Source organism: Saccostrea cucullata, unplaced genomic scaffold (genome assembly GCF_032062105.1).
Source record: "Saccostrea cucullata isolate Sc308-1 unplaced genomic scaffold, CSIRO_AGI_Scuc_v1 ctg8680, whole genome shotgun sequence".
NCBI classification, from domain to species: Eukaryota; Metazoa; Mollusca; class Bivalvia; order Ostreida; family Ostreidae; genus Saccostrea; species Saccostrea cuccullata.
This window is the reverse complement of record NW_026924680.1, coordinates 1-24702: the sequence shown is the minus strand read 5'-3', so window position 1 is coordinate 24702 and position 24702 is coordinate 1. Positions and strand designations below refer to the sequence as shown.

General features: G+C 34.1%; 1 protein-coding gene and 2 pseudogenes across 1 annotated transcript; 2 read left to right on the top strand and 1 right to left on the bottom strand.

Annotated features, from left to right (window-relative positions):
• Positions 1-230: 230 nt before the first annotated feature.
• LOC134267038 (uncharacterized) lies at positions 231-13371 on the bottom strand (the record flags this gene model as incomplete). The annotated part of the gene is made up of 9 exons (XM_062749266.1): positions 13326-13371; positions 12802-12996; positions 12353-12456; positions 12096-12225; positions 9780-9917; positions 9604-9692; positions 9200-9323; positions 1134-1318; positions 231-318 (listed from the first exon to the last, which is right to left on the bottom strand). Coding segments are annotated over exons 1-9 (1099 nt in total), but the record flags the coding sequence as incomplete, so codon positions are not given.
• LOC134267037 (uncharacterized) lies at positions 2925-5830 on the top strand (annotated as a pseudogene).
• Positions 6361-8380, top strand: LOC134267035 (uncharacterized; annotated as a pseudogene).
• Positions 13372-24702: the final 11331 nt, after the last annotated feature.

The window sequence follows — 24702 nt, the reverse complement described above, 5'->3', positions numbered from 1 at the left end:
TTCATGCTATATTCTTTTCTGATCTATCACAGTCATAAACTCAATATTTAAACCAGTTACATTTTTTTTAAAAACACCAAAGTTTTAGGGCACAATAAAGCAAACCCCGTATCTTCTTCTTTAAATGATAATTCAGATCTCCTTTCATAAGAATAAATTTTAAAGCTATTCAATTATAATATTTATAGCATACAGTGGTGTATATGAATTTAATGATACTAAAATCTTACTGCATTTTCCTTTAATAAGCGTAATGTCATCTACTGCAACATGTGCTGATTGTGCTCCATTATCACCTCCAACTGACTCAAAGAAAATCTGAAAAGAGTTTATAATATATATAGCACTAAAATGACCTACGACAGAAAAAATAAAAATCGATCAACAAGGAAAGAAAACATATTATTTAAACACACACACACACACACACACACACACACACACACACACAGGTTAAGGGAAGTAAAGATGAGAGGTTTGGCAAACCACCACGTACGTGTACGTGTATCAGATGAAAGCTGTGCATTACGTCATCACTTTTGCTAATGCTAATAAAAAAATTCAACATGTATCTACGTACGTGTAGATCACCGAGTACCCATTAGTGTAAACTTGTAGCTTGTATTTTCTTCAGTGCTATTTATTTTAATCAAAGTATGTGTTTTCTAAAACCTAAAGCTCAAGTACTGATATAAGGGGGTTTTTTTTTTTTTATTTAATTAAGAGATAAAAACACTTATATTGACTTTCAAAATAGTATTTAGCAAATCAAAGTTATAAAATTAATTTTAATTTATTTTCTTAAATATATGCTGTATTTACTCGATGAAAATAGTGATGTACATTATAAATTATAGTAGATAACGTATAAAAATACAAAATTATCCGAAGATAGAGAAGAATTCATTTAAAGCATTTACAAGTACACGTTCAAGCTATAAGAAATGTGGTGTACATGTAAAGTGTACGTATAATTCTAACTTGTACTGTTCATGTATACGTTGGTCTGCGAAATGTTTCTTATATTCTTTGAAAACGGTTTTATTTTTTTTTTTTATATAAAGAATGAAACTTAAACCGTATGGAAACGTTTTACTTGATCAAAGCATGCTGTATACGACCAGGAAACTTACAATATCATTTTTTTGAACCTGGATATCAACTTCAGTATAATTCCATTCTTCATTTTGCATGTTGGAAAAAACATTTCCGAACGATTTTACTACACCAGAGTTTTTGGTGTAAAGTTGTAAGCGTACACCAATAGTATTCTGGAGATAGATCCAATACCGTAGACACCAGTCACTTTCTTTGAAGTCTGTAACAGAATTTTTGCCGAAAATTGAAATTAAAAAGTTGATAACGAAATACAAGATATTTTAATCAATAAAATCATTAAAAGAATTACATGCTCAACTTTAAATAATGACAAGCTTTAGCCAGGTGAATTTTATTAGAAAAGTTAAATGGTAAAAATCAGCCTATGTGATACTGCTCATTTTTTGTCATTTTGATCTTCCTCTTAAAATTCGAAGTTTTTTTTCAATCGGGAAAGAAACGATTCAATTTTCCCGTCATTTTTGCAAGCTTTTAGTACTCGTAATATAACGTGATTGTCCGCAACAAAGCGTTAACACTCGTCTCTAATGGCATTTACTCTCATATGTCCGTATCAAATCGTCTTTGAGCGGGAAAGAACAGTGTCAGCACGTGAGCAGATGGCCACGCAAAGCGTCACAGATAGTGACAGAACGTGAGATACCGCAACGAATCGCCAATCAGCGGGATATCTGTCCTTTCCGAGATTGATCCCGATGATCACGATATACAAGCCAGATTAGTTACGTTTATATACGATGCAGCTGAGGTTAGTAACGATATAATGCGATTTGCTGCGATGATAACGATTAAAATCTAATCGTGTTAATCGTAGAAAAATTTTTGACAGTCCAAAAAAAATTCACGATCAACACGATAGTCACGAGTGAACACAAGATTTGTTTCGGTTTGATACGAGAACTACGATTTGTCCACGTTCGAGTCCCCGATCTCAATCGTGGCGCCGAATCGTGATAGTGGGAACATAGCATAAAGTTTATATTACACTTTTAGCACAAAGGTAACATATTCTGAAATTTGTTTTCACCTGTAAACCTTTACTTAATGTGATTTGTCTAATTTTTTTTGAAATATTACTAAAATTTTCCAAGTCTATCTAATTTTCCAGTTCTTCGGAGAAAAAATAAGTGTTAATTTCCCATATTATAAAATCCATAGATCCGCCTATAATCCCTATAATCAATTAGAGTTATTCCCCCTGAGTCAACTTCCGTTAATCCCTTTTCATTCACAGACTATATGAATGAGGTTGGTGCAATTTTAAAGGATAATTTTTTTGCAAATTTAGATATTTAGAAAAATAGTTAATGGGTATAATACATATGGATGTTTTTGTTATCTATTTGGTAGTTGTTTGCTGCAATCAATTTAGGAGTATTTATTCATGATTTCCCGATGATCCTTGATTTTATAATGATAATTTTTTCTAGCGTCTGTTGTGGCCATTTTGTATTAGCCGACCACTTTGTATCTATATAAGTTTTCATTTAAACAGATTATATGATGTAAGTATGTGATAAGATATAATATTAAGTCAATTATCTTGATCGTTAGGATTTTATATCATATTGCCTTGGCTTAATTAATTTTTCTTTGTTTTATAAATTGATCCGACACGTTTCAGATTTCTATACCAAGGGGAGATAAAAAAAAATTAGTCTAACTTTATAAAAAGAAATAAGCATGTGAGAATGAGGAGATAATTAATTTAAATTTCTTTTCTACAAATATACAAAATAATATATACATATATATATATATATATATATATATAAATAATTATTTTCTTTTCTTTTCTGAACACGATGCCACCGAGAGCTAAGAAGCGCAGAATGGCTCAACCATCAGCGACTGTCACACAGCAGCCAAGTGGTAGTCAGGCTACAGTGTCTGTGAATTCCCAGACGTACTCGTCGACGGCGTCGGCCAGATCAGTACCAATACCACCGACCCAGGCTCCATCAACTTCTGTTGTGGAGAAGTGCAACCCATGTTGACAAGAAGTGCCAGGACCATCCTTTGCACCGACCACCTCTGGAGCAACAATCTCAACTCCAACAGATGTTAGCACCATCCCTGCTCCTGTCCCATCAATACATATGATTGGTATGAATGTTTCTAGCACAGTCAAACAACGTATTATTCATGGGGCAGTATATTGATTTGGCCACATTGGTAACACCAAAATCAGGGTCTGAAAAGAAATTAGTTATGAATAGTATGGGTGAGATAATTTATAAAGATGCCAACCCAAAAAAGGTAGAAAATATTGAGCAATGGACTGACCTTATGCTCATATTTGCAAGTGTGTATTTGAGTGCACATCCCGCCAAGACTCTTGACCTACTTAAGTACATACAGACCGTAAGAATGGGTGTTAGCAGGGGGCTATATCTGGAAAGAATATGATACGCAGTTTAGGCTGCGCAAAGAGCAAAATCCTGTGTCTTCCTGGGGTGAAATTGACTCGGAATTATGGTTAATGTATATGCATTCTGGGCCTGCTTACTAACGTAACAAATGCACCCAAAACCAATAATGATAAATGCTACAATTTCAATTACAAGGGATCTTGTGACGAATTCCCATGCATGTATAAACACAGCTGTATTCGATGTGGTAGTAACCATCCACAGATACATTGCATTACACAAGCGTCAAACACTGGGTCCGCAAAAATATTTGGCCAACAAAATTCAAGTGGTCAATTCTATGGACAGTCAAGTTTTCGTCCACAAACCACGATCAATGCAAATACCAACTATAAGGGGTATTCAACCAATGCAAATACCAATTATAAGGGGTATTCTCGCAGCAACACCCAGCGCCCCACCTACTCAAGACCAGATTCCGCACCCCGCAATCTATGGCGTCTAGGTTCAACGCCTATTAATGTACACGCCCTTAAAAAATGTCTCGTCCACTATCCTAACAGAATCATAGCAAATCGCCTAATCCAAGGGTTCTCTCAAGGGTTTAAACTTCATTATCATGGGCCTAGATTACCAATTCAATGTAATAATTTGAAATCCGCGAACGATCATCCTAATGAACTTAAAGAGAAAATCGACAAAGAAATTGAAATGGGGAGGATACAGGGTCCTTTCACGCAAATACCAATTTCTAATCTTAGGTTATCTCCAATTGGGTTAGTGCCGAAGGGGGATAATTTGGGCTGGCGTCTAATAACACACCTCTCTTTCCCGAAGTTTAGTAGTGTGAATTCATACATAGATCCTTGTGAAACTGCTGTACAATATTCATCCTTTGATTCAGTAATTCAGATGATTGCTAAATTAGGGAAGGGGCTTTCATAGGTAAGCGAGACATAAAATCCGCATTTCGACTTCTTCCAATACTTCCCGGCGATTTTGATCTCCTGGGTTTTAAATTTCAGGGTAATTATTTCATAGACAAATGTTTACCTATAGGGGTGCTCCATTTCGTGTAAGGTTTTCGAGGATTTTTCTACAATTTTGCAGTGGGCTACGATACAGCGCTCTAAAACATCAACAACTGATCATGATCTAGATGATTTTATATTTGCTGGGAGGGATGCCCATTCTTGTCAAGATCTTATGTCGAATTTTCAAGACGTCTGCGATGATATAGGTGTTCCTATTGCCGAGGACAAATTTGAAGGCCCTACTATGGTTATGACATTTTTAGGTTTTGAGATAGATACTTATCATATGCTAGTTAAGATCCCAATTCAAAATGCTTAGAGCTACAGGGTATTTTACACCATCTCGTTGTTCAACGCAAGACAACACTCCAACAATTACAATCTGTTTTAGGTAAACTGAATTTCTTTACAAGAGCCATAAGACCAGGTAGGGCATTTCTTCGTCGGCTTTATAATGCTACACTAGGAGTTTCAGAATTACATTATCGCATAAGGATAACTCAATCAATGCGACAGGACTTGTACATGTAGATTAGTTTTCTTGAATCATTTAATGGGACTGTGTATTTTTTAGATATTGAGTGGACGTCAGACAACAACATTAATTTTTACACAGATAGTTCCGGTTCGTCTTCTTGGGATGTGGTGCTTATTTCAATGGGGAATGGTGTTTTTACCCTTGGCCAGAGACTTGGGCGTCCAATGACGTACTTAAAGACATGACCTTTTTAGAGTTAGTTCCGGTGGTCTTGGCCGTCTATTTATGGGGTAACAAAACTCGCTAATAAAAAGATCATTCTCCATATAGACAATCAAGCTGTAGTCGCTATAATAAATAAACTCACTTCCAAATCAGAGCGGGTCATGACACTACTTAGACCATTTGTCCTTGCTTCTATGAATTATAATATTCTGTTTCGTGCAGTTTACATACCAAGTAAAGACAATGTAGTAGCTGATTCAATTTCTCGTAAGCAGTGGGCCAGATTCCGACAAGCAGCTCCACATGCCAGGAAACACCCTTGCCCAGTACCCCTATCTTTCCGCAACATCATCTCCAGCCTGAGTTTGTTAAACTTTTAGACGCCTCAGTATCTGACTCATTGATTGCACGCCATGGCCCCCTACATTAAACTCAGTCGTGCAATTCGTTTTGCATTCATCTTCATCCGGCCTCGCATATGGTACCGTGAGGTCATACTTGTCTGCCATTTCATTTTATTGTAAATTGCAGAGTGTTCACGATCCAACCCCAGAGTTCTTAGTTACAAAGTTATTGCAGGGCATGAAACGTTTGAAACATAAAGTAGATACTAGATTGCCAATAACGAAAACAATTTTGCTATATATTATTCAAGTTCTGCCCATTATATGTACCAATGCTTTTGAAACAGCTCTTTTCTCGGCTGCATTCTCCCTGGCATTTCATGGATTTTTAAGAGTTGGCGAATTAACAGTTAATACAAGAGAAGGTGATCAACAAAACACAATTCAAATCGACAATTTGTCCATTAATCACGAAACGCAATCTCTCTTACTGACTATCCAGTATTCGAAAACGGACCAGTTAGGTAAAGGCACAGTACTACAAATAGATAAGCAGGGTGATATCGCATGTCCATATCAGCTCATTACTAAATACGTCAGCATCCGTCCAGAGGGTTCAGGTCCATTATTTCGACACTTCGATTTATCCCCACTCACACGATATCAATTTACGGGGGTACTTTGTAAGGCAGTAAAGCACCTAAATTTGCCTGGTATCTCAGGATACAAATCTCACTCTTTTCGTATCGGCGCGAGTACTGATCTCGCGTTAAAAGGATTTTCAACTCATGACATTCAGAGATCTGGTCGTTGGAAATCTGATTCTTACAAATCCTACATTCGCATACAAAAGTTTTAATCTAATTTTAGATATACGGACAATATGGTTGGTGGGTTCATCAATAATCAAGCACGCCTTTTTGGAAGCTGTCTTAAGACCAGGTGGTACAAATTTGACATTAGAAAGAAAACACATCTCCCTGTGGTGGCAGGGTTATAGTGGCCTCCAGTTATAAAGTAAAACTAAACAAAAGATTAGAACTCTTGAAAAGGTGGGCCCTGTACCTAATTTCATCCTTATACATTGTGGGGGGAATGACTTGGGCAATGTATCGATCAGAAAAATAAGGGTGGTTGCAAAGCAGTTGGTTTTATTTCTAAGGAATCACTTTCGAAACAGTAGGATTATATGGTCATTTATACTTCCGCGTCTCCAATGGCGCTATTCAGCAAATTTAAAAGCTATGGAAAATGCACGCAAACGGGTTAATTCTGGTATAGCTGCAATTGTCTTGCAATCTGGCGGCGCAATAATTCGCCATACAGACATTAAACCTGATCCAGCTTTGTTTTTACAGGATGGGGTACACTTGTCCTCGTTGGGGAATAACATTTTTCTAAACTCTCTCCAGGGGGGACTTGAGGCCATCGTTGCGTATGGTCAATCCTGCTTTCCCAATTAGCAAGGGTCCTGGGTACGGCTGTTCGTATATGCCGCTCTACCCCCACCATGGTGGCGGAGTTCCCTGGATGAGTTTCATTCTGATCCTCATCTCAGGGAACTTGTGGCGTATAAGCGGCATTTTGGTAATTATATTGTAAGCTTTGACCTCTGCACCTCCCAGGGTCAATGCTTTCTATATATATATATATGGTGAACTTTGAACTTTGATGTTGTGAACTTTGAACTTTTGATGTTGTATGAACTTTGATTTACCACTATATGAACTTTGACCTTTGGTAATGACCTTGATATATGATTTGCTTTGATGTTGATTGTTGTTTGTGCATTTGATTGGGGCATGCTCTTGTTGGCTGCCCATTGCCCATATTGATTGTTTTGCATTTGAAACTAAATAACAGCCGTGCCCATAATATCGCCACACTTTAATAAAATTAATTTCAAGTTACCATTTGTTTGAGTTACACTTTTCTGAGATACTATCACATCCAATTCTATTCGAATTGGAAGCTTTTATCGAAGAAAGTGTTAATTTCCCATATTATAAAATCCATAGATCCGCCTATAATCCCTATAATCAATTAGAGTTATTCCCCCTTAGTCAACTTCCGTTAATCCCTTTTCATTCACAGACTATATGAATGAGGTTGGTGCAATTTTAAAGGATATTTTTTTTGCAAATTTAGATATTTAGAAAAATACCCTCCTCACCCAACCCTTATTCGAATGGATTTTTGCGCTGTGTTTTTCTTTCTATTGCAGCTGTCCTACAAAAGGATCACTTAATATCAAATGGTACGGCTGTTACAAGAAGAAGTCTACCTGGAGACCAACTTAGATGAAATTTTCGCAAACCTTGGCCACTGCTCCTCCCAGGGCCAATGTTTCCTAAACAGTGACTGATATATAAACGACAAGTAAAGGAGGCGCATAAGCGGCATTTCGTAATAAATATATCGTAAATATCACCTCTGGCGTATAAGCGGCATTTTGGTAATTATATTGTAAGCTTTGACCTCTGCACCTCCCAGGGTCAATGCTTTCTATATATATATATATATGGTGAACTTTGAACTTTGATGTTGTGAACTTTGAATTTTTGATGTTGTATGAACTTTGACTTACCACTATATGAACTTTGACCTTTGGTAATGACCTTGATATATGATTTGCTTTGATGTTGAATGTTGTTTTTGCATTTGATTGGGGCATGCTCTTGTTGGCTGCCCATTGCCCATATTGTTTGTTTTGCATTTGAAACTAAATAACAGCCGTGCCCATAATATCGCCACACTTTAATAAAATTAATTTCAAGTTGCCATTTGTTTGAGTTACACTTTTCTGAGATAAATAGTAAATACCGTAAATCTGGAAATTTTTGCTGTAGATAATTTTTTAGCTAATTTGCAAGTTCATTGCATTCGCAAAAATATTTTTCTTAAAAATAAATTACCAATGAGAAAATGTTAACAAAGCAGCGGTCATTCGCAAAATTTTGAAACGTTAAAATTTATCAACAGCATTTTGACCCGAATTCGCAAAATAAAATCGACGTACAAATTTCCAGATTTACGGTAACCATAATTACATTTGTCAGATAAATAAAAACGTACTAATTGTTATCCCGATTACGAAAGTATTTTTTATTACAAACAAGCACTTATATTTTCTTTGAGCACCATATCTTAACTGCGCACCATTTTATTAACTCTAGTTTTCTTAATTCGTATTGCCTCTCGAACCGTTTAAAAAAAACAGGAATCTAGGACCAGAATTATTTTGAAAGTAAAGTTTACCAAACTTAAACATTTTCAGGACTTTTTCTTACGGAGCCGAAACGTTCCAGAATATTATTTAAATCTGCTTTGAAGTCGTTATGAGTCATGATCAGAAACCCTTTATAAAATCTTTTGGGATTTGTGCTGCACCTTTTGTGCAAAAGTAATATTCTTCAATTTTTCATATAAATTAAAAACTTCTCGAACCATCACACATGTTAAATAAGTAAAGGTTTATTGACAGGTAAATTACATGTACAAGTAATTTACATTTTCTATAGATATATTTCCTTGTCAATAATAAAAATGAATTTCATTAGCTCTGCATTGAGGGTATCCTTAACATGAGAATTATTTTAGTCCAGGAAGCAACTACTTAATACTTACCAGGAAAGTCTATATTTGACCTAAGAATTGCTCGCCTTTCTGATGTATAGTCACCACTGCTGTCGTTAACAAATGCATAATTTGACCCTTGATAAGCTTTCTGTGGTCCAATTGTTGTGTTGCCCTAAAATATTCACTGACAATTATGTATATTTTTTTAAGAAATGTGCTTGATGAAACAGGAAAATGTGTGTTTATATTTTTACTAAAACATAAGTGTTGTCTTCTGTCAAAGTAGAAAAGCGGTTATCATAAAGTGATATCATTTTAACGATTAAATTTAATATTTTCCCCCAAATCATTTAAATAAATTACAGCTCTAAGTTATTAATTGGTCGATTTTGTGCAACTAAAAAATATTGAGATTCAGAAAAGGGATTTAAATCATGAACATTTATACATACTAAAGTAATTGTCCAATCAAGGTCATCGTTTTTTGCTTGAAAGAGGAAACATGGATCACCAAGCTCAAATGTGCAAGAAAAAAAAGTACCTGGAAGAAAATAAAAGATTGAAATGAACTTAAGTAGAGAACCTTGAATTTATTTTAATAACATAATACAGCTTATATAGTACTTACTACAAGCTACCTCTGTAACATTTTCAAAGCTGCAGTCCACCTCCTTGAAGAGATATTCGTTTTTTAAACACTGGTATGACATACAAGAAGTGAAGTCTTGGTTTGTTTTGTATTGTATTCTATTGATAAAGTCTTCAACTTTAATAGAAAAAATATAACAGTTCATTTCGTAAACGTTAAAAAAGAATACCCTGCAGGGTTAAGGGTCAGCTGAGTATCACGAGTTTTTCAGACTATGAGGGTTCCCTGTAACTGACTTAATTAATTTGACTTATATATATGGCACACCAAATTCACAAAAATGAGCAAATCATAGTTTCACAATCGATAAACTAGGTTTATCGGTTGTAAACTATAGTTTACGGACTGTAAACTATAGTTAACAACGTTAATCTATATTTTACATCTGTAAACTATAGTTAACGCGATTATCGATGTTTCACAACCGTAAACTATACTTAACACCGAAAACTATCATTTGCGATTGCCATAGATAAGCTGATAAATACAGTTTCACGATTTGTAAACTATAGTTTACAAACCGTTAACTATAGTTAACGATCTGATAAATATAGTTTCACGGTTTATGAAACTATGATAAACAACTCTTAACTATAGTTTACGATTGTAAACTACAGTTTACAAACTTGAATCTATGTTTATCAACAAAATCTATTGTTAACGCTTATTACAGACAGATAAACTTAGATTAGCATTCGTAAACTATAGTTAACAATCGTTAAATATAGTTTTACAGTTGAAAACTCTACTTAACGAATCGTTAACTATAGTTTACGGTTTGTAAACTATAGTTTACAGTCGATAAACCTAGTTTATCAATTGTGAAACTAAGTTTAGCTCTTTTTTGTGAATTTGGCGTGTCATATATATAACATACATTTTGCAGTTTGATGAAAACTTATTTAACATATTTCTGCAGCTTGTCCCCTAAGGACCATTGCTCGAAGTAAGACTTATAATAAGGTCCGAAACTTGTATTAGAACAAACTTGAATCTGCATTACCCGAAAATCTTTGCTGGTATTTCAGTACCCTGCTGTTCAGAAGGAATTTTTAATATATTCTCTTTTTACATTTCCATTTAAATGTTCTATTTCTTATTGTGACTCAACCCATCCCTGGGAGCAATAATCTAAACAAAATTTATGTTCACTACCTTATCTGAGGATGCTTCCATATTAATGTAATGAACAAAATATGAATCTCATTACTTGAAGATGTTTCCATATTAATAAAGGTTTATTATAAAACAAATCATGGCTTTGCTGTTCTGAAGAAGATTTTTCTTGTATATCCCTATACAACTTTGATCCATTATAATGGTCCCACCCTATCCTCAGGGGTAATTGCAATGATTTGAACAAACTTGAATCGAGCATGCAAGTTGAGGATGCTTCAATTATTGATAGGAATTATAATTGCTTAGTTTGCTGTTTTTTGAGATTTTTAAAGATTTTTTCTAGTGTATTCCCATGTAAAATTTTGACTGACCATTCAAGCCTCTACTTGCACCGGGGGTCATAATATGAGCAAACATGATTCCATATTACATGAGAATGCTTCCAATTTTTTTTTTTGGCATTAAGGTTGCTTTTTCTGTTCTTAAGATGAAGATTTTTTTTCTCAATATTCCCAAATAAAATTTGATAACCCCCTGTCCCAATCTTGCCAGTTTATATTCCGCGGTCTCAAATTATAATCTACACTACCTGAAGATGACCCTGCCTCCAAGGTCATGATTGGAACAAACTTGAATCTGCACTTCCTGACAATTAATATAATGCTTCTATATTTTTAACATCAAGGATTTGCTGTTGTTAAGAAGAATTTAAAAGTTTTCTTCTTGTTGTTTCAATGTAAAATTTGATCCTCTTGGTCCACAATTAAAAAAAAAATGAATCCAAACTATGTTAAGAACTTCTTGTTCATGTTTTATGTCTTCTGGCCCAGTGGTTCTTGGGAAGAAGAAATTTTAAATGACCCAGTCTGATTTTGCCTTTTCTTAGTTATATCTCTAAAGAAAGCGATATCGACCTTTATTTGAACAGACTTGAATTTCCTATCCCTAAGATACTGTGGCAAGTTTGATTAAAATTGGTCCAATAGTTCTTAAGAAAAGTTAAAAATATGAGAGCTTACGCACGATCGAGACAAAGCGTTAGCCCCCACGATGACGGACAAAAACAGATAGCAATAGTTCACAGGTGACCTATTGCTATATTTAAAATTAATGTTTGAAGATATTACAGATTCCTAAAAAAGAATGAATGTTTTAATCCAGTAAAAATTACTTTACCGACAGAGTACACATTCATGGTGTCTTTCCCTCCACAGAAAAATGTACCATCACATGGAATGCCACATAAATTGGCATCTACCGTCTCCATGGAACTCTCGATATCGTCTGGACAAGCACATTCCTTATCCTACAATCAAATAACATATTAACCTTTCCTCTTGTAAAGGAAAAAAATCTATAAAATCAAATCGTGATTTAGAAATATTTTGATGCATTAATTAAGTTAAAAATCCAAAAATCTATACATGTTTTACCATGACAGCAAACAAAGATGAAGAGGAACACATATCATGACAATCCAGTATTGAGGGATTAACTAAACTTGAGAAGTTTAAGCTTGTTGTATTTCGGAAGCAACCTTTGAAGAAATTACAAAAAAATACAAAATGGTTGAAAAGGAAAATATACAATAATATTAAATGTTCAATGATCATGAACAATTAATAATATCAAATGGCATTTACAGATGCACAAGGAAACAAAAGTATATTTCCCCCCTTTTTTTAAAGACATGTATAGTGTACATGTATATTGTGCTAAAGATTTGCATGTATCTAAAAAAAAATTAATGCATAAAGAAAATAAAATTACATAATGATTTTACTTTCATCGCAAAATGATTGAGTACTGATGAATTGATGTCAAAGACTTTACGATACAGAAATTGATCTTTATTAAGCCATTTCATGATATATTAGCTTACCTTTTATTGATATATAAGGGGTTGCATATACATAAGAACTTGTCCATAATTTTTCAGTGCTTTGGTTACACGTCCTTATAGATGTTACATCTTTGTGGCTGAGGGCAGACAGCACTGAATTATTCCGTTCGCAAAAATCAAGTGCTTCAGTCCATGTCATTTTCTTTTCTACGTAGATATACTGCTTCTCTAGATCTGAATATATTAAATAATTAAGGAATAACTGTCTAATTTTTGGGATTCATGATGTGATCAATCGAGTAGCTTGCGTGATATTTACATACTCCTGATTCCGCAAATCTACGCGCTAATAGCCCCGCTTCTGTCTCTATTTGTCCCTCTCTGATTTTTTTAACCGCGCCTATCGATGAACCTGTAGATTTATGTAGAATAAAGTATTTTTACAATTTGTAATTTTATCACATTGGAAATTTAAATATTAATGTTCCAAATGAAATTTAGTATAAACAAGAAGCCACAGCGCTCACCTGAGTCAATATGGCTTTGTCATGATTTGAACAAACCTGAATCTACGCTACCTGTGGATGCTTCTATATCAACATGTCTCATCATAGCTATGTTGTTATTGAGAAGAAGATTTTTAAAGTGTTTTCCTATATTTTCCAATGTTAATCGTTGATCCTTAATTGTAGCCCCACCCTATCCCCAGGGGTCATGATATGTATGAGTTGAATCTACAATATCTGCAGATATGACTAATCAAATCTTTATTGTGCTTAAGAATACGGTTTTTAAAGATTTCTCCTAATGTAAATATTCCTGTGTATAACTTTGATCCCCATTGTGGCCCCATTCTACCCCCGGGGTCATGATTGAACAAACTTGTATCACACTAATTGAGAATGCTTCCATATCAATATGACTAAACATGGCTTTGCTGTTCTTGACATGAAAATTTTTAAAGATTTTTCCTATATATTCCTATGTAAACATTGATTTAACATTGTGGTCCCACCTTACCTACGGGATCCTGATTTGAACAAACTTGAATCTACACTACCTTAAGGTGCTTCTATATCAATATGACTTATCACAACTTTCTTGTTTTTGAAAAGAAGATTTTTAATGATTCGTATGCAAAAATTTGATCCACCATTTTGGCCCCATCCTACCCCTGGGAGTCATGATTTGAAAAAAATTAATCTAATCTATGTATTGAAGGTTTCTCTTAAGTTTCAATTTTTCTGGCTCAGTGGTTCTTGAGAAGATGATTTTTGAAAGAAGACACCAAATTTTAACTAATTCTTAATTATCTTCCCATAAAAAGGGCATGGCGCTTCATATGAGCAAATTGGAATTCCCTTTATTCAAGGATGCTTTGTGGCAAGTTTGGTTGAAAGTGGTCTAGTGGTTCTTGATAAGAATCGAAAATGTTAAAAGTTTACACACCGACAGACAGACAGACGGAAAAACATCTAGACGGACAACAGACAGCCGGACGCCAAACAAAATGTGATTAGAAAAACTCGCTTGCTGCGGTTAGAAAAAAAAAGGAAAATTGTGCCTTGATAGTATTTAATGTCATGAAGAATTTTTGAGTCAAGTCAGAGTAAAAGAGAATAGATATGGGTTACCCCATATCCAAAGATATTCGACTTTTAGATTTAATATGCTTATCAGTGTTTATAATGACGTTAATAAAAAAACTGCAATGTCTAGGGCCTAGTTATGGAACTGGAGTAACTTTCGAGAACATGGTGAGGTCACCCAGTCTCCTAACAAACGGTACACATAGGCCTACATGAACCTGTGTCCGCAAGACCAACATTAGCCTTGATCTACACACGTGCGATGGAGCTGTTAAACACATCCAGCGAGCTCGGAGGAACACGTTTTGTTTTGCCGAGAAGTTACGATGGCAGACAAAACTTTTCTTTTTTTAATTAGATCATATGAATACGAATTCTGATTAATAAAAATTATACAATCCCTGTTGAACTATATATAGTTTGTTCTAACATTTGCATCTGCAACAACTTGTGTTTAAAATGGCCGTGTTAGGAAAATCAAGACCGGATCGGAAAATTCTAAACTGAAAACCTTTTTTGTTTTGAAAATTACTGAAATATGCTAATGTATTCGTCGCAGATATTACTTACATTATTCAAGTTCTATATAAAATGGTAAGCCTATGATGAACTCCAACACGAACCCGAATGTCCGACCCAGTTCTCGTTTTGCCACACATTTTATCCCCTACAGTTTACAAAGTGTACACACGTGAGCAGAATCCAGCCAGGGATTGAAAATTCCGTCATTTAATAATATACACACACAGAATGATTTATTTTTTCTTAAAAGGAAATTGTATGATAAATAAGGGACAATAAACATGAACTTAATACAATTGTTGATAAAGTATTATCAATTCATCGGTAAAAAGATTTCAATCGAAGAATGACCTAAATATTCTCAGTTATCAAACATGTTAAAAAAGACTGAGGAGGGAGCGAGCGTAGGAATATTGATATTTTTTATTTGCATTTCGGGGGGAAAGTGATTTTCTAATAATATTTTGACGTTATTTTTGATTTCTTTAACGTATGAAATACACAACTTCACTCTTATCATGAACAATAATGTTGTATCTACTTAATCATGATGGAACTATTTTGGTCGGACCAATTTGTGTGAGCTGCCGCTGAAAACAATAATATATCTTGCAGAGATAGTATGCATTGATCGAATATATTAAAAAAAAACCCCTAATTCTGTTCATGATCCACACGAATCGCAGTGATACTTAAAATTTCAAAACCCTATGTTTATAATAAATAATAACAAAGGATTTCCGGGATCTTGAAAGAACGAGGGCGCTTTTGATTGGCATTCGGCAGGAATCTGGGCGTACTTGAAAAGTGAAAATTTCATCGACATGAATCGACATTGTATGTCACATGAAATTTTAACACTTTTTTATTTATTGGGTTCCTGTGCAGTAGGAAAGGGAAAAAAAACGAAAGTGAATTTTGATTTGCTAAAAAATAACCTACAAATTGGTTAAATCAGACATTTGTTACAAAATGGTACATTTTTAAACACGTCTTTCAAGAAATTTTCTATCTCTGGGTCTTCTCTCCTTGATTTTGAAAGGTTATTTTTGTACATTTAATTCAAAGAAACGAATACACATTTGTAAAAAATGGAGAGAAATCACAGAGACCATAAAAAATTAACATTTTCCAAAAAAATCGAACTGTGTAAATGTGGTGCTTCTTTGTCTTTTAAAATCACATTGTATACATGTACATGTAGCGGTGATAGCTCAGTAATGAACATTTTCGGAATCACGGACACCTGACAACGTACTACGGACTGCGGACTTTACAGGGGAGGGAACATGTCAAAAGCGTAATTTAACGAATACACCTCTACGTATTGCATTTCTTTTTAAAATTGATAATTGCAATTCTACTATTCGAGTATAATATTATTATTAATTTTTTATGAAGATACAATTAATCTCTTGCAAACCTACAAAATTCTAGAGTATTTAAGCCTTCTTAACATTATTTCTTAGATAAACATGCATACTGCTATTACCGGCCGCCAGGAGGCGGTCGGTTAGTTGATATGAAAGTTTTAAGTCGCCGTGCGTTTCTGCGGAGTTAGAACAATTTGAATAAAAATATTTAACATTCATATTATAGAAAAATATAACAAAGATATTCTACATGTTTAACAAAAAGCACAATAATCATAAAATTAGAATTTTATATATAATTGGGTAAATATTTCATCCAATCCTGATTGACAAACTCTGACATTACTGGAGTGCGGAGAAAATTAGTACGAAGTGTCTTATGTAGGCATAGTCTAAAACAAAGACGACGTTATATATCAACAATTTTACTTTCTCTTTTTAAACAGCCTAAACAGGATTTGTTGTACTTATTTTAAAATGCCGTGTATATTTATACATTTCCTATGGAAATTTTTCAAAAATTTGACGAAATATTGATTCTTAAAAGCACAGAATCGTACAACAATTTGTCCAGGAGACTAGGATAAAGCGCGTTTTTACAATGTGCCAAGCGTTTTCCCGCCACATAGAACACCAAAACAAAGAGACTGAAGAGAAATGTAGTGGTGGATCTAGAGAGAGTTGGGGGGTGTTAACATCCTCTAAGAGAGAGCAAGGAGCCCCACATATTTCATATTTGTTCCGTTTAAATTAAAGTAAAACTATAGCTAAGTTTAAAGTTTAGTTTTGTACTTTTATGTAATAATTACTTTAACATCGAACTTCCATCAGTACGTTAGTACGAAACTGCGTGCAGAGACGCAGAGGTCTATATGGACAGTTTGCTTATACATATAATATTGTACATGCATTATGCATGAAGAAAATCGGCAATGTCGCATGCAAGTATTTCATGTCACGAGGATATTTTAACAGATAAATATAAGAAATTTTAAAAACAGATCACGCAAATTTCAGTTTCTATAATTACCTTATCAAAGGAAGAAATTAATTTGTTTGCCGCCGATTTTTGACGCTTGTGTCAATATGTTTCTTGTTGTTTATCTAATCCAGAATATGTTGTTTATTTTCCTAACTTCTCAATCATATTTTTAAGTTAACTTCTCAATAACTTAACTTAAAAATATGCATGATTAACATGATAAATTAATGATGGTATATTTCACTAAATTCTATTTTCAATTGTTGAAGATATAACTAATAATGGATTTTACTCATTAAGTGTATTAAGGTAGACAGTGAATATCTATCACCTGAATAGGGTGTGTGTGCATGTGTGTGGGGGGGGGATGGGGATGTTAGACTAAAATCAATTTATAGATGTTTATTTAATGAAAAACACGTATTAAAAAATGTCACCCTCTTTATCTAACCAGTTGAACTAAAATGAATAAAAAGAAGCATTTTAGAAAACAATCATATAATCCAAATCTAACCAGGGGATTTTATTATTATAAAAACGTTCTATTTCTGTGCGTGTGTTAGAGTTTTATAAATATCTCCAGTTTATTTTCATTCAATTTGATGCTTTAAATTTTAACAAAATTTTTAAAATTTTGCGTACAGAAGTTGATTTAAAGTGATTTTAGCCCCCCCTTAATGTTTAATGCTTGAACCTAAGAAAAGGGCCTTTTTATTCACGAAATCAGTAACTGAATTCGGCATCATTTTGGAAAATACTAAAATTATTCACTAGTTTACAGGGTTTGTGAAATATTTGACGGCGATGCTCTTTCATGTTTCCTTTTTCCATAGAAAGGTTTTCAACTTTGTCTGTCCCTTGTTCTTGTGTTCCATATATATATATTTCCAAAAATATATATTGCAGATACTTGTAAAATACCTACACGTTTGTGCATATTATCAAAATGCATATAGATGCACTTTAATTACTCAATAAACACAAATTACCCTTGTAATTATGTTGATTCTTTTATCTGTTTCCATGTTCAAATTGTGTCACATGCATGGAAAAAATTCCAGATATTGAAAAAAGGTACACTAAAGTTAAAGCCGCTTAGTCCGATTCTAATCGCGAAAAAATATATTCGGTTTTCTTCTTTGAAAAATAATTGTCTATAAATTGTTTCAACTTTTGTCAAATTATATACCCAAGGTCTTTTTCTTTTAAAGATATCAAAATTCAAAAGTTAAAAAATTTTTTTTTGTTAGGCCACACAAAAAATAATCCTATATTGATATCGCGTGAAACCACCTTCGAAAAATTAAATTTATCGCTTATATATCATGAAAAACAAATCCGAGACATTTTTTTCATCAAAGTACTTATACCTGTACACGGACAACATTTTACCCTTCGTTACTAAACTTCCTTAAACAAATATTTGATTTTCCTTAAATTGGGCTTCATTCTTTAAATATTAATATAAAAATTACTATGGATTATATTCAATTAATTCCTTAATTTTTAAAATATATATTATGACTTCTACTAATGGAAAAAAATACTCGGGTTTGAATTATCTTCATATTTAGATAAAACCCCTTTTTTTCAAAGGTGACTTCACAACAGATCTTAACTTCCCGTCAGGAAGTTCTGTTTGTCAGTAAGGTTTTTGATCTATGTTTTCTTTGTAAGGATTGTTGTAAAAAACTACTAAATAAATATTATAATTTATTTTTATATATTTTTGTATGTAATGATGTACTTTTATTGTGTAAGATAATATGTGCCTGTTTCGGATTAAGCGGCTTTCAGAAGACCGAAAACGTGTTTCTATACATTCCCTGAAAGCGGTCTTTTGTTGGAAAGTCCGCAGTCGATGTACTTTTATTGTGTAAGATAATATGTGCCCGTTTCGGATTAAGCGGCTTTAAGAAAGACCGAAACGTATTTCTTCTTTTTCACTTTTTTTCTTACCTATTATTATTCTTTTTTCCTTACCGATTTTGTGCACGCGATTTTTAGAAAACGGCTCGATGGATTTTAATGAAAGTTTCAGGACTTATGTAATATTATTTGATCTTGATTCATTTTTTTCCGTTTTGATGACGTCATTTCGGGTCCGGAAATATTGTCGATTTTATGATTTTTGAAGGGTCAGGTCGTCCGCGAACGTTCTAAAAAAATGGCTATAGATAGAAACAAGAAAATTTCAGGTATGATAGTCCTAAGTCTATAGATGTGCAAAATGTATCTCATTTTTATCGGAAGTTCCACACGTCGGCGCTCGCCCGAAAATTGTCCTATCGCGAATTTCAAAATTTTTAACACCTTTTCTAAAATATCTTTTTACCTGGAAATATTTTGATAAAACATATAGAACAAAAGAAGTGTAGAATTCCAAGATCTTTCAAATGATATCTGGAAAAAGGGCTGACCCTTAAAATAAGGGATCTAGAGGGGCCAGAAGGTTTTTCCAGATTTTTTGAAAAGTAATGAAAATTTGTAATACATCAAAGAAGCAAAATTGTTCAAAATTTCAAGCTTAATCTATTAGGGTCGTCAAAAAGCGTCCGATGACGGCACTTTCGGCCAAACCGGAAGTAGTCGGAAAATACGTATTTTGCCGTTCTTGACAAGTTTTTGGTTAACATCGATCACAGGGAGCATAAAAATTAATTTTCCGTCCGTCGTCGTCACTTCCGGTCAAACCGAAAGTAGAAAAAATGGCTTATTTTCGCATTAATTAACATTGATTATGGGGATTTAAATCATTTTGGACGTCATTACTCATTTCTTTTTTAAATGAAAGTTACTTCCGGTCAAACAGGACGGAAGACCTACTCTTTGATTTGCAACAAGCTTTCCTCTAGTTATTATTATTAAGGTCTTCCGTCTTCAGCGGAAGACCTTCTTGTTATTCTTCGGTTTCTTTTTCACTTTTTTTCTTACCGATTTTGTGCACGCGATTTCTCGAAAACGGCTTGATGGATTTTAATGAAACTTTCAGGACTTATGTAACATTACTTGAACTTGATTCATTTTTTTCGTTTTGATGACGTCACTTCCGGTCCGGAAATATTGTCGATTTTATGATTTTTGAGGGATCAGGTTGTCCGCGAATGTTCTAAAAAGGCTATAGATAGAAACGTGAAAATGTCAGGTACAGGGTGTCCCATAATATATGATACCATTTCATGATTACATAAAATATAATGTAATGAAAAATTTTCGCGAATTTCAAAAATTTTACCACCTTTTCTACATTCTTTTACTGGCCAATTTTATTAACAATTTGATGGACATTAGAAGGAACACAACAAAAAAGAGTTGGCACTTTAAAAATCCTATCATTTTTCTTTTATGTCGCCTAAATTTGTAATACGTCAAATAAGGTTGTAAAATGTCATCAATCAACGACACTGCAAAAATTCCATAACTTCCGAAAACAACAGTGCGGTTTTTTTTGCCGTTCTTATTTTTGGATTTCCATTGGAAATATATACCTTTTTATAAATAAAAATTTAGATTTCGGTTTAGTAACAATATCTTAAGACTGGGTTTGATAATTAGTTTTAAAATTCCGGTCAAATAGGGTATACCCAGCTTGTTTGTCAATCATTACCTGTAATTATTTTGCTTCTTTTTTTTAGCGATTTTTTGACGTAATTATATGGATACATTATTTCCAAAACTTTGTGACAATTTTTAACTGATTATTTTTGCTAAAATTGTGCATTTTTTTTCGATTTGATGACGTCAAAATTCAAAGAAATTGGTCATTTTGACATTTTTAAAGGGTCAGGTTATGACAATAATTTTAAATGGTATCATATATTATGGGACACCCTGTATGATAGTCCTAAGTCTACAGATGTGCAAAATGTATTTCATTTTTATCGGAAAAGCCGCACGTCGGCGCTCGCTATGGCCCAAAAAATTGTCCTATCGCAAATTTCTAAATTTTTAACACTTTTTTTACGATATCTTTTTACCTGGAATTATTTTATTAAAACATATAGAACAAAAGAAGTGTACAATTCCAAGAACTTTCAGATGATATCTGGTGAAAAGGGCTGGCCCTTAAAATTAAGGGCCTAGTGGGGCCGAAAGTTTTTTTTCTGTATATCTCAAAACGTATTGAGAATTTGTAATACGTCAAAGAAGCTAAGTTGTTCAAAATTTCAAGCTTAATCTACTGCAGTCGTCAAAATATGTCCAGCGTCGTCACTTCCGGGGAAGTAGTCGGACAAAGCGTATTTTACCGTTTTTAACAAATTTTAGGGTAACATATGTCTCTGGGGGCAAAAAAATTAATTTTCCGTCCGTCGTTGTCATTTCCGGTCAAGCCGGAAGTAGCAAAAATGGCTTATTTTTAAGGTTTTGATGCAAAATTGAAATTATATAGTCACTGGAGACTTCTTATCTCATTGCTTTCTTATCTGAAGTGCCGCACGTCGGCGCTCGCTATGGCCCAAAAATAGACCTATCGCGAATTTCAAAAATTTAAACACCTTTTCTATGATATCTCTTTACCTGGAAACATTTTGTTAAAACATATAGAACAAAAGAAGTATAGAATTTGAAGATCTTTCATATGATATCTCGAAAAAAGGGCTGGCCCCTAAGATTAAGGGATTGGAGGGGACGAAAGTTTTTACTTCATATCTCAATAAGTATTGAGAATCTGTAATACGTCAAAGAAGGAAATATATTCAAAATGTCAAGCTTTATCTAATAATGTAATGTAAAATACGTCCGGTGACGCCACTTCCGGTCAAACCGGAAGTAGTCAAAAATTGCATATTTTTGCCGTTCTTGACAGGTTTTTGGGTAACATATGTCACTGGAAGCCTAAATCTTAATTTTCCGTCCGTCGACGTCACTTCCGTTCAAACCGGGAGTAGCCAGAAATGACTTAAAATTGCAATAATTAATATACATTTGGAGAATTAAACCATTCTTAGACTTCATTACTCATTTTTTTTAAATGAAAGTTACACATGCACTTCCGGTCAAACAGGACGGAAGACCTACTCGTTGCTTTGCAACGAGCTCGGCTCTAGTTATTATTATTATTCTTTTTTTTCCTTACCGATTTTGTGCACGCGATTTCTCGAAAACGGCTCGATGGATTTCCATGAAGCTTTCAGGACTTATAAAACATAACTTGAACCTCATGCATTTTTTTCCGATTTGATGACGTCACTTCCGGTTTGGAGATATTGTCGATTTTATGATTTTTGAAGGGTCATGTTGTCTCCAGACTTTCTCAATAATGGCTTAAGATAGAAACATGAAACTTTCAGGTATGATAGACCAAAGTCTCTAGATATGTATAACGTATTTCATTTTTATCGAAAGTGACGTACGTCGGCGCTCGCTATGGCCCGAAAATAGTCGTATCGCGAATTTCAAATATTTTAACACCTTTCCAACGATATCTTTTTACCTGGAAACATTTTGTTAAAACATATAGAACAAAAGAAGTGTAGAATTCCAAGATCTTTCAAATGATATATTGCAAAAGGGGCTGGCCCCTAAAATAAGGGGCCTTGAGGGGCCGAAAGTTTTTTCCTTATATCTCAAAAAGTCTTGAGAATTTGTAATACGTCAAAGAAGCAAAGTTGTTCAAAATGTCAAGCTTTATCTACTGCAGTCGTCAAAATACGTCCGGCGTCGTCACTTCCGGCGAAACCGGAAGTAGTTGGAAAACGCGTATTTTTGCCGTTCTTGACAAGTTTTTGGATAACATATGTCTCTGGAGCATAAAAATTAATTTTTGTCCGTCAGCGTCATTTCCGGTCAAACCGGAAGTAGCCAAAAATAGCTAATTTTGAAGGTTTTTGATGCAAAATTGAAATTATATAGTCACTGGACACGACATTGCTCATTGCTTTCTTTTTTGATGTCACTTCCGGCACTTCCGGTCAAAACCGAACGCAAGACCTACTCGTTGCTTTGCAACGAGCTTTGCTCTAGTTATTATTCTTTTTTCTTCTTATTTCTTCTCCGGTACTTTTTTCTCCACGAGTGATCTTGTAAACTGTTCACCAACTAAGTTAAAACCTTTTTAGGGTTAGTAGGCATGTTGTGTAGATGTGCCGAACAAAGGTCATTTTGCGCGCATTCGCATGCACGTGCGGGCGCATGCAATGAGTAAACTGACTGATATATTTAATATGGTTGTAACTTTTATATTTTTTGATAAAATGTTTTGAAACTCATTATATAAAGATATATAAGTTGTGTACACAAGATGACATGGTCAAATTTGAATGAACTCACGCGCATGCACGTGCGCTTTGCTCTGATTGGCTGAAACAGAAATCTTAATATCTTTTTTGTTTTATGATGAAATGCTTTGAAACTTATATCATAGACATGTATAAGGATGTACTACAATATGATGTATCAAATTTTTCATGAAATCACGCGCATGCACGTGCGCTGCAATCTGATTGGTTGAAACTTTAAATGACTATAACTCCCTTGGTTTTCAACCACACAGCATGGGATTTAGAACATAGATAGACATATAGGACTCCTACAAGATGGTATGGTCACCATTCACATGCATGCACGTGCGTGCACGTGCGCTTTGCTCTGATTGGCTGAAACAAAACTCTCAATATCTTTTCTGTTTTTTTACAAAATGCTTTGAAATTTAAAACATAGGCATACTTTAAGATGTCCTACAATATGATATATAATAATTGTCATGAAAACATGCGCATGCACGTGCGCTGCAATCTGATTGGCTGAAACTTTAAATGGCTATATCTCCTTTGTTTTTTGAAGAAATGGTTTGAAATTTAAAGCATAGTCATGCATTAGGATATCCTACAATATGACTGAAAAAAAAATTAATGAAATCACGCGATTGAACGTGTGCTGCAATCTGATTGGCTGAAACTTTAAATGGCTATATCTATTTTGTTTTTTTACTGGTTTGAAATTTAAAACATAGTCATATTAGGATATCCTACAATATGGCATTGAAAAATTTTCATGAAATCACGCGATTGCATGTGTGCTGCAATCTGATTGGCTGAAACTTTAAATGGCTATAACTCCCTTGGTTTTCATCCAAACAGGATGGGATTTAGAACATAGACAGATATAAGGGACTCCTACAAGAAGGTATGATCATCTTGCACATGCACACAGTTTGTCTTTTTTAATGAAGCTTACAGGGAATATGGCACCAAAAGGGAGTTGGGGAGCGTTTGGGTACATCTGTAACGGTTCCCGTTACAATTAGCACTAGTTATGTTTATAATTTAAGTTAAATTTAAATTTCAAACAGATATCATACCCACGACAGTCAAAAATGGTGTAGAAGAAATAAAGGTATTCGTCCACATATCTGGAAAATCATCATTTAAACAGGATTGCTGAAAGACTCCAACATTTGTTTGATCTAATGTCGACAGACGTGCTCCAAATTCTTCTTTGCAGAAGTTTGCTCATCCAACTCATATTCTTATCC